The 11,441-nt window shown below is 42.7% G+C and overlaps 1 protein-coding gene across 1 annotated transcript in view; it reads right to left on the bottom strand.

Annotated features, from left to right (window-relative positions):
* The window catches only part of Scamp1 (secretory carrier membrane protein 1), a 78,731-nt gene that overhangs the window by 12,742 nt on the left and 54,548 nt on the right, over positions 1 to 11,441 (bottom strand). Inside the window, exons 5-6 of the mRNA XM_021208197.1 lie at positions 10,108 to 10,236; positions 5,199 to 5,358 (exon numbers count right to left, since the gene is read on the bottom strand). Coding sequence (XP_021063856.1) covers positions 5,199 to 5,358; positions 10,108 to 10,236 — 289 coding nt within the window. The remainder of the gene's footprint in view (positions 1 to 5,198; positions 5,359 to 10,107; positions 10,237 to 11,441) is intronic.

The following is an 11,441-nucleotide window of genomic DNA, read 5'->3' on the forward strand; positions in this document are numbered from 1 at the left end:
TATCAGTGTGCCATCTTGGCTGTTCCAATCAGGGAGTACATATCAGTGTGCCATCTTGGCTGTTCTTCTGTAGACTAGCTTTAAATAGTCAAGGCTTCGGTATTCCCATACATCTTTGGAAGAACAATATCATATTTCTAGACAACAGCCCACTGGGATTTTCAGTGGTGTTCTGCCTGCAGGGTCACTGAGAAAGTTCACACCCTAGTAACACGGAGTCTTCTGAGGCATTGTAGAGCATTTATCTCCATTTATGTTTTCTACAGAGATGATTATGGATCTATAAATACAGTTTTGCTTCTTTTCAGACCTGGATGCTTTTGTTTCTTTCTTCCCTAATTACACTGGCCAGAAATGTTGTGAATTTCCTGAGCTTAGACAGAAAGCGCTCTCAGCCTTGCACACAGCACCTAGTATTGGCTATGAGCATTGGCTATGAGCTCCAGACTTAAGCAGTACACTTCCTCAGCAGTGTGGAGAACCCTCACTTCTACTCCCAACTTTATTCACTCTCTTAACATAAGACGACAATGGATTTCTGTCAAATGTTTTTACTATATTAGTTAAGATGGTCATTCTATTGTTAGATTACAATGTGGTGAACTTTCTAATAGAAAACCAACCTTGTAAGTCCTGTGTTGAGGCACATGCCCCTGAACAGTACTCAGGAGGCTGAAGCAAGAGGACACCAAGTTCAAGCCTAGCCCAGGCCACAGAGTAAGACTTTTGAGAAAAGCTAACCTTGCATTGTTGGAAGAAGCTCCATCCATTGTGGACTAGTATCTTCTCAAGTCTGGCACCATTTTAAATCATCCTAAATGTATCCTGTTCAGCACTGTCATTTCCAAGGCCCAAATCGTTTTGCTTGCTAAAACTCAAACCCAGACTGCTCAGCAGACAGGAAAACACATGACAAGAGAAAATCTTCAGCTCCTTACAGTTCCCTTCCTACTTTCACGGCATCTGTTAACCTTCCCACCTGCCTCTGTGAAGAGACTCACACTTGTGTTAAGGCACATCTAACGCCCCTCTGTCCCCCGGCCCACCTACTCCAGCGCTTTCTTATCCTCTGCCCTGACAAGGCACGTCTTCCCTCTTGCGGTAGGTTCTTTTCTTCAGGACACACATGTACCACATATTCTCCTCTGTGGTCCTCAGAAAGAAGTGCTTCACACTGATGTGTACCTTGCCACACGGGGCTGATTTACAAGTGCTGGGCTTCTCAGAGAACTTTGAAATGTCCCTGTTTTCAGCAGAGTGCCCTGGCTTCAGGATCGCAGCCTGTGTGGAAGGCCAGAAGGATCTGTGGTTCACATGCTTCAGGAAAACTGAACTCATTCCCCACCTCCACACCTGCCTGCATCGTCTGGCAGCTGCGCCCTGTGCTTCCATGCAGCCTGGGATTCTCTGAGGATCCTGCCGAGGACCACACAGTTCGGCCTGTATTTTTTCCATTGCTAAGTTAAGTTTCTATTTCCACTACATCAGTTACTGCTCATGTGCCCATGGCTGGTGCTGTTATTTGTTGTTCTATAGATGGAACTCAGGGCCTAGTACATGGCAGGCTGACCCTCCAGCTGTACATCTGACCTCCAACAGAAATAAAAGTATGTCCTCTTTCACATATGTACGTGCATATACTACAGAGCTTATACGTCACTTAATCCTTGATAGTCTTTAGGCTCTACAACCTTTGTAAACATCATCTGGACCAGAGTATGAACACATTCCATCAGACTAGCGGTGCAGAGCTTCTGTCTGTTCCTACCTTTTTACTATGTTGTTATGTGGCAATGGAGCCAGATACTCAGAGACCCATACACATACTGGCTTAACTTACATTAGAATATTTACTACTACTTGTCTCTTAAATAGTTGTTTAACTAATATATTTGGTGTTATTACAACATTCTATGCCAGCTGAGGATAGGCAAAATTGATTGTGTTGTTCCAGTAGGTTTTGTGACTGTTCTGCAAAGGCCAACACACTGGCCAGGAAGGAGGGCTGTGTTGGGCTGGAGCAGAGTGTGGGGACACACAAGCGTCTTCCAGTCCTCCATCCTCCATGGAGGACAGAGATCTTGGAGGCACAGAGCATAGCACATTACAGGGACCTTTTCTGTTGTAGATACCCTCAAACCTTAGAAGATCATATTGGGTCCTTCCCTGTGAAGAGGTTTTACATGAACAGAGAAGACAGAATATAGGAAATAAGAAAATAGGAAATCAAGAAGCAGTCTAAGCTTGAGACAGGGCAGAAATGAAGTGACTAAGCCTGTGGCAGCCAGGAACAAAGAGTATTTTTTTAAAGAATCTTCAATATCGGAAGTAGAAAAAAAAATGAAAGCAGAACTTGGCTTAGAAATTCAAAGGTTTTTTGTGACTGAAGAGTCATAGGGAAGTGATAGCTTGGTGTGTGGAGCAGCAGCCGAGGGAGGAGCGAGAAGGCTCCTTTGATGGTCTTTGAAGGGAAGGAAGAAGGTGTCGATCCTGGCACTGAACCAGGGGACACGGCCATGAGGCAGCCCTGCTCCGGCCTTCCTCAGCCCTGCCCCGGCCTTCCTCACTGCGGGTGCTGCTGTGCCCCCAACTGTGTTCTCCAACCTGTACTTTAAAGCTCCTTGGATTCTTTGTCACATAAAGTTAATATACACTAGTTGAACATCATATAATGCCACAAGGGAATTCTGCAGAAGCTGTAGTCTCCTGGCCCTCATCACAGGTCCTCATAAGTGCAATTCCCAGGTGCCTGGTCACCTCACTGGTCCCTGGTGGCCACACCCTGCATAGCTTACCCTGCTGCATCCCAGCATTACAGACGGTGTGATGGGGGAAGACCTGGCTTTCCTTTCAAATCTTCTCCGCTTCTGCCCACGTCCCAGTAGATACCCACATAACCGCGAGTTACACCAGGGGTTCTGCTCACTTGTTAACCCATGCGATCCTGAAGAGTCTCAGCTGAGGCATACAGGATGTGCTGTTACCAGGATTCCTAGCTTGCATTTCTGCTTCCCTGGATTTAGAAATTATCTTTTGATGATAGTTTTTATATATACCTATCAGTACTTGATCACTAATTCTCTCAATATGTGTAAAGTTCTTTTTAATCTGTTCAAATTGATTCTGCCAATTTTATCTACCAGGAACTTTTTCTCTTAAAACCTGACCAACTTACATATTCTGAAGCCAGGAGCCAGCTCGCACAGAATGCAGGGTATCTGGAAATGGCTCACACTGAAAGCACTGATCCACTGTCTGCAAGTGCCCAGTGCTGCTGTTCAAAACTATGTCATCCTGATAGTTTGAAAATAAGTTCAAAAAGTTTCATACTTTATACACAGAAAAAACAAAGGGCCTTTAATCCCAGCACTCGGGAGGCAGAGGCAGGCGGATTTCTGAGTTCGAGGCCAGCCTGATCTACAAAGTGAGTTCCAGGACAGCCAGGGCTATACAGAGAAACCTTGTCTCAAAAAAACCAAAAAAAGGGCCGGGCGTGGTGGCGCACGCCTTTAATCCCAGCACTNAGAGGCAGGTGGATTTCTGAGTTCGAGGCCAGCCTGGTCTACAAAATTAGTTCCAGGACAGCCAGGGCTATACAGAGAAACCCTGCCTCGAAAAACCTAAAATAAAAAAAAAAAAAAACTCAAAGGGATAGAAAAAATGAGGGGGAAAATTTTTTCTATTATATTAGCAGAAGTTTTATTTAAAAGACTATAAGCAAAGCAGAAAGAAATAATCAAAGATTGATACGATTAACTTTCTTAGAACTTATAGGCAGAAGTCTGTATCTGGGCAGGGCATTTCAAGTAAGATGAGACACGTCACAAAGATGACCCCTGGCTACAGCTCCCTACAGGTGGGGAGGTGAGGGAATGGAACATGAGCTTCACATATAAAAGGCAGTCTAGATAAAATGGAAGCAACCACATGGCCATGACGACGGACGCAGAAAAGTATCTGGAAAGCTCCAGCGCCACTCATGATCAAAGTCCCCATGGAGCTAAGGACAGAGGAAGAGTGTACCCAAGCCAGCAAATACGCCAATAAGGGTCTGTAACGTACGGCACAGTTGATGCGTTTGTCCCCTAATACCTGAAACGAGACACGGCCGCCACCCCACCTTCGCTCTCACGATTCCAGAAACTGCAGCTGGTTACTAAGGCAACAGGAAGAAGGCAGAATGGTTAAGAGAAGCCATCTGGAGAAAATGAGAGAAGCTACACTGCGGTAGATCATCCGGAGCCTGGCCATGCCGGAGGCATCTGACCAAGTTTCATGTTCTCCTCGCAAAGCCAGAGTCCCCGGTGAGTGAAGATGAACGCGCACAGAAAGGATTTCCCAGGCTGCCAAGTAAAGAGCTTTGTATGCTCTTCCCACCTGGACTGATCTATCGATGAAGGCTGTAATCACCAGCTATAATTCCTGATTTAGACATGTAGGGGACAGAGTGTAAATAGCAACGCTTTCCTAAAGTCATGTGTAATGCATGTCATACAATGTTAGATGTAGCATCTAAGAATGTTAATTTTCTTTCATTAATTTCCATGTTTGATTTTCAAGAGAAATGATGCTTATGAATTTTACAATCCAATGGATATGCAGGCAAGCTGTATTGGACTTTTTGGGGTTTTTTTTTTGTTTTGTTTGGTTTGGTTTGGTTTTTTGAGACAGGACTTCTCTCTGTGTAGCCCTGGCTGTCCTGGAACTCAGAAATCTGCTTGCCTCTGTCTGGGATTAAAGGCGTGCACCACCACTGCCCAGTATGTATTTTGTATTAGACATTTTAGGAAGTATGTTATAGTATAATAAAAATGTTAACTTTGTATTATGCTTATATTTATTTACTGGGAAAGGAGGCAGGCTTGCCACAGTGCACATGTCGCGGTCAGAGGACAACCTGCAGGAGTCAGTTCCCCCATTTACCATGTGGACCTGGGTATCAAACTCAGGTCACAGTGTTTGGCAGCAAGCACCTTTATCCATTGAGCCATTTCACTGGCCCTGATAACAATAAAAATATTAATCAAAGTACACCAACTTTCCCTCTGAGGTACATACAATACAGAGTATTCATTTCATGGAGAGTTTGTCTGTGGCAGGGTCTCACCCAGGCTGTCCTATAGCAGTCCTCCTACCTCAGCCTCCTTGGGTTGAGACTCGAGTTTTAAGCACAACTATGAAGCACACTCAAGAGTTACCTGAAGGCCCCGTACAGCGGTCTGTACCAACAGACAAAGGAGCAGGGAGTGAAGAGCAGAAACCACAGGATGCTCAGCCCAAAATCAACTGCTCTCGAAGAATCAACACAAAACCAGGCCAAGCATCCGAAGATGTTCAGAAACAGGGTTACTGCATGGACTGTGGAATCAGAAGACAAAACAGAATGTTTATATTAGTCACACAATCCATAGACTTACAAATGAAAACACACTTCCTCAGAGCAAACACGTTCCCCTGGGCTTCCCTTGCAAGTGTTCTTCTTGACACTGCGTCTTCTTACAGAGCTTGGGAGACACGGCACACAGTGGAGCAGTTTAGACAAAAGCCCTGCTGCCATGTCTCCTAGGAGGCAGCTACATAGCTACGCCCAACCCCGAGGCTTGCTTTCCTGAGAAGAAACAAGGCAAGGAACTTGAGCCAGGGCTGCTCAAGCACAAAAGCAAACCAGCCAGGAGCTGAGGAGACCACACCCTAGAACTCAATTATAACGAACATGCAGCAGCAGTGCTCACATCTGTGCTGGTCTCTGAGGACTATGTCATCCTCGTGAGTGACAGGGGATTCCAGTTGTTCACTTGGCCCCCCACTAGCCTGGGAAGTCTGGGCCGTGGCAGGGCCTCCCTTTGCTTCACAGAAACTGCTATGGGCAACATTCACGTGCCACCAGCAATGACTCCCGAACAAGCCGCACCCCCAATGTAGCACCCAGCAGTGCTGTGACCCCTCAAGAGCCACACTCACCATTGTAACTGCTGTTCACACTTACTTTCATTATATGCATCTGGGTGTTTGCCTGCATGTATGTATATGCAGCATGTGTATGCAGGGCCTGCAGAGGCCAGAAGAGGGCACTGTACCGCCCTGGATACAGATGCTCTGAGTTACCATGTGGGTGCTGAGAGTTCTGGGGGCTCTACAAGGGCAGCAAGTGCTCCTAACCACTGAACCGTGTTCTCTACTCCACTACAGCTATAAGTGATTCTGCAAATAAAGTATTCATGGGGTAGAATTTTATTATGAAAAATAAATAACCGTAAAATTAAAATACTGTAAAGTGCATACTATTAAATAAAAATGTCAACCATGACTTAGATTTAAAAAAAATAAAAGATTATTAAACTTACTACAAACTCAATATACATTAAAAACTAATTTTAAAATCTCTTCACAAATCAAAATTAAATAATTTATGGAGCAGGATAAAACCACTCATTCTAGTACCTTGATGCATTCTTATCTGAACACTAAACAAATTAACTATGGCGAAGGGGCTCTGGAGCCAGAACGCAAAGCTATTGCAGCCTTTAAGGGCGTTTATGTTAAATTCCATTCCCAGCCAGGCAGTGGTGGCACACGCCTTTAATCCCAGCACTCGGGAGGCAGAGGCAGGCGGATTTCTGAGTTCGAGGCCAACCTGGTCTACAGAGTGAGTTCCTGGACAGCCAGGGCTACACAGAGAAATCCTGTCTCAGAAAAAAAAACCAAAACCCCATTCCCTTCCATCACAGAAAACCACTGATCACTCAGTTCCTTTCGGGAGGGGGGGGAGGTTATAGCCTCAGGAAAGCTGGCTTACTAATCAAATGACTCGAAACCCTTTCTCCTCAAAGTAACGAGTTTTAAGACCTTAAAACAGAACTGAAATTCTGTGAAATCGGAAATTATTTTGTAGTTCTAAAGGACTTCTGGTTGTCTTAAAGTTTTTGTTTTTCTTTAATGTTAGCACATTCTAACTTAATTTTAATCTTTAAAAGGATAACTTTTTAAAGTTTTCTATTTTACTTACAGAAAATAAAGACTGTATATGTATATATATACATATTTTAAACTCCACAGAAAACTTTAAAGTACAGAAAATATCAATAACCTTTTGTAATATGTTAAAAAAATTTTTGAGGTTTTTTGTTTGTTTGGTTTGGTTTGGTTTGGTTTTTTTTTTTTTTTTGGTTTTTTTTTTTTTTTGGTTTTTCGAGACAGGGTTTCTCTGTGTAGCCCTGGCTGTCCTGGAACTCACTCTGTAGACCAGGCTGGTTCAATGCCAGAAAAGCAACAAGGAAAGGTATTGTTTATACAGTAATGGTAATTGTCGTTATACCTTTTAATGGCCGTGTCCTGTGTTCAGTGNTTTTTTTTTTTTTGGTTTTTCGAGACAGGGTTTCTCTGTGTAGCCCTGGCTGTCCTGGAACTCACTCTGTAGACCAGGCTGGCCTCGAACTCGGAAATCCGCCTGCCTCTGCCTCCCGAGTGCTGGGATTAAAGGCGTGCGCCACCACGCCTGGCTTCGAGATGTTTTTTTCAAGTAACCATGATCAGTAAGTCATCAACTTGTACTTGATAAAACCCAGCCTGCCTAGGTACCTAGGGATGCAGCTATCCACCTGTGCAGGGGCAGATGTGGACACGACGCTAAGTGTATACACTGCACCATCTGTGCTGTGAATCTCAATGTGTCTTTGCTGTCAGATGCTGGGGACAGGCCAACACTAAACAAGTGTTTCAGTCATGTTCACAGATTTATAAGTTACACTTTTTTATGTGAGATATGTATTCACTTTATGAGGGTCTCAAAGCCAGGATCAGTGTGCCTGAATTTGCAACCGCCTGTACCATGTGATTCTTGAAATCCAACTCACAAAGGGAGAGGCTCCAAGCAGCCGTCCTCCCTTGCTGCCCGGTGGCTGGGTCCACAGTTTGCTTTTCATTTTGTTCTTAAATTCAAAAGCACATTCACAAAGGTTGAATATCACTTCACAGTGATAGTTCTAGTTGCTATGGTTCAACTGCAGCTTCCATTATCTGCTTCCATTAAGGGATCATTGTGAAAGCACATCTTCACTGTATTCATTAAAATGGAAATCACTTCTTCATCTTGGTACTCTGTGGATGGCATACCATGGAATCTAACCCTGGGTTTAAGAACCAAGCTATCAGAATACCTTGTTACACAGTGACTTGTTATAGAATGTTGGCCCAGTTGGACAATGTCGAACAAGTATCCCAAACTGTCAAAGCTTTGGCTTCTCCAAGACTAAGTAATGTAATACCTGCTGGAGGATGTGGTTGGGACATGAAATCCATCTCCAACAAATGCTATCAATCACTATGAATGAATGAAATGAATGAATGAATGAATGAATGAAATGAATGAATGAATGCACAGTTTCAGTCAGCCCTGAAATCACCCAGGTACTTTAGAAAGTACCACACTCCGACAGTGTCTGCTATTCAAGTGCTCTTCCTGAGCTGCTAGTACTTCATTCCAAGCGATGCTTCTTTGAAACAGAACCCTAACGATAATATTGAGTCCTTTTTCATACAAGATTGGCAAATTAAGTGAGACTGGGAAAACCTACAGCTACTGCATGACTCCAAGATACTCTGAAAGCTGTGCACTCTCGAGGCCCAGCACACCTACTCTGAAACCATCGGCATTAGCAGTTAGCAATTACATTAAAATTAGTCATCTTTACTAATCGACTTCCATTTATTAAATCTATTGTAGAGTTTTCTTTCTACCTCTTTACCATAAAAAAATTAAGTTAAATCACTTATGCCTAAAATACTATGTCTATTTTTAAAATTCATGTACAAAAAATACAAAGACATATATGGCACACAGAAATAATTAAAACCCAGGAATTGGTTAGTGTGCACATATAGTAGTATCAAACATATAGAATACTACTGATACCAAGGCAAAATCTCAATAAGAAACTAAAAGTTTGAACGTTATAGCCAGCTGAGTGTGCTGCTGCATGCCTTTGATCCCAGCTCTCAGGGAACATTGGTGGAGGGAGAGCTATGTTCAAGGCCAGCCTGGCCTATGTAACCAGTTCCCAGACAGCCAAGGCTTCATAAAGAGACCCCATCAAAAAAAAAAAAAAAAAAAAAGAAAGAGGTAATAGCCAATGTAATTTTTTTGTCTATGGGAACAAATGTTCTTTTTAAAACTATAACAAAAGTAATATAATGTCCATAAACAATTGCTTTTCATATGCCAGCAACGAAGAATGAGTTTGAAGAAAATTATTACATATCCACTTAATAGAAGCTAGACATTAAAGTCTTACTAATCAGCCAGTAAAGCCCACACCCTTTCTTTGAAGGAATGTACCTACAGATTACCTGCTGCCCCATCTGTCCAGCAGATGAGGGGCCACACTGTCTGTCGCCTGCTCTCCTGACAGACTCACCAAATAGGGCTGAGACTGTTTGGGATACAGATCAGGGACCGGGTGGATGTCTGTGTATACACAGCAAACCTGTAGCTGCCCGACACATTTCATATTTCAGAGTTGTAATTTTATACTCAAACATCACACACATCCCAGCTGAAAACACACTCTGACTTGTTGATTAATTAAACTATCCCATATAAAGCAATTTTAAGAATAAAAGTATTCACAGCCACTTAAAGATGAAAGATAAGCTATGCCCAGACAACTTTTAAAGTTACAGTTCCCATTGCAGCAGCTTCTGACTCTTCCTAAAACCAGCCAGAACGCCCACATTTAACAGACTCTAAATGGTACTCCTTTGTATTAAAAATGGGATGCATAATTTTGCCAAAGCAAGTCGTGCCTTGATAATATTCTTTAAAGGAAAGGGATCTCTGGGAACTGCTCCCATGTGACAGGCGAGTTGCCTTCCACCGAGTCAGTGCTGGTGTTGGAGGTGTGGGCTTTCCTCAGCCAAAAACTGACACAATTTTTTTATCCAAATATATTGTTCACTCTGAAACTATGACTATTACGTTCTATATGAAAAGGCATTTAATATGCATTTTAATATAGCATTTCCTAAAAGGTGTCTATTACTAATGAAACTATGAACTTCAGCTGCGTCTATGTCTCTCTGTATTTCTAAGCAGAAGTGCTGTCCACTCACACATCCATAGGTAGTACATAAGCTTCACCGTCTTCTGGAATTCTACAGGAATGTCAACAGCAAAGTCTTGATAGAAGCACGGTCCCACAGGGAAATTGCTAGGAAGAGGGGGCCAATTATTTTTTCTCCCTGTAAGTGAAGAAAAAAAAAGTTATTCCAACAAACACACTCTCTCCTTATTCTACTTTGGTTCCAAGTAAAGGTCTTGTTTTGGTAGATGGCGAATGAAACACTACAGTGCTTCTCTCTTACAACTTTGAAAGCCAAGCTTTCATTTTTAACTTTTTTCCTCAGAAGCCTTTTTTTTTTTTTTTTTTTTAAAGAAACAATAAATGGTGAAATAACTTCCCAGTGCCATACAGGAGAATCCAGAGACAAACCCTGCAAACCTAAAACAGCTATATCAAAGGCTGAGAACCTGGCTCTCTGTGGGGAGGGCCATTAATTCTTAAGCTTCTGTTTTCCCTTGTGTCATGGGTCTTTTCAATAGAATTCTGTTACATTCCTAACTGATCTGCAGAGAGAAGACAAGGCTCTTAGCAATACAAGACTGGCTAAAGAGTCAGATCTGGACACTTCAAAGACTGACCAGAGGGAAAAAAAAAAGTTATCTAAAAAAATGAGAGCACTGTGAGAAAACATAGGGCTGTTGTGTGAAGGGCTGGGGGACTCCAGCAGCCTAAGGGTTGGTGAGACCCCACTGAGGTGTGAGAGCTGCTGTGTCTGAATAAAAAAGGACTGGCCCAAGACGGGAAACGGAGGCAAGAGCAAAAATTAACCATAAAGCACAAATTCAGAAAGAATGTAAGCATTTTCTTCTTCCTCTTCCTCTTTGTGTTTGCTTGCTTCCTTGCTTATTTTTTGAGAAAGGGTTTCTCTGTGTAGCCCTGGCTTTTCCTGGAACTCACTGTGGACCAGGCCAGCCTTGAACTCACAGAGATCTGCCTGCCTCTGCTCCTGAGTGCAGTAAAAGTCATTTTCTAGTACTAAATACACTATATAGCTTTTCAAATTCAATTTTATATATTTTTACCTATCTGAACATTTTTCATAAAGAAAAGTATGACCTGTTGCTTATTCTCCTTAACATATATCCTCAGTGACACTAGTTATAGTATTAAAACTGGGGGGACCAGGAATACAGCTCCGTAGTAGAGTACTTGTCTAGCATGAGACCATGGATTGGTCCTCAGGGAATACACATGATATATCATACATGTAAGAAGTAGCCAAGAACTGTCAACAAGACAAAAAGGCCACCAACAGATTGGGAAAGGATTTTTACCAATCCTAAATCTGATAGAGGTCTTATATCCAATATATACAAAGAGCTC

This window comes from Mus pahari, chromosome 11, assembly GCF_900095145.1.
Source record: "Mus pahari chromosome 11, PAHARI_EIJ_v1.1, whole genome shotgun sequence".
NCBI classification, from domain to species: Eukaryota; Metazoa; Chordata; class Mammalia; order Rodentia; family Muridae; genus Mus; species Mus pahari.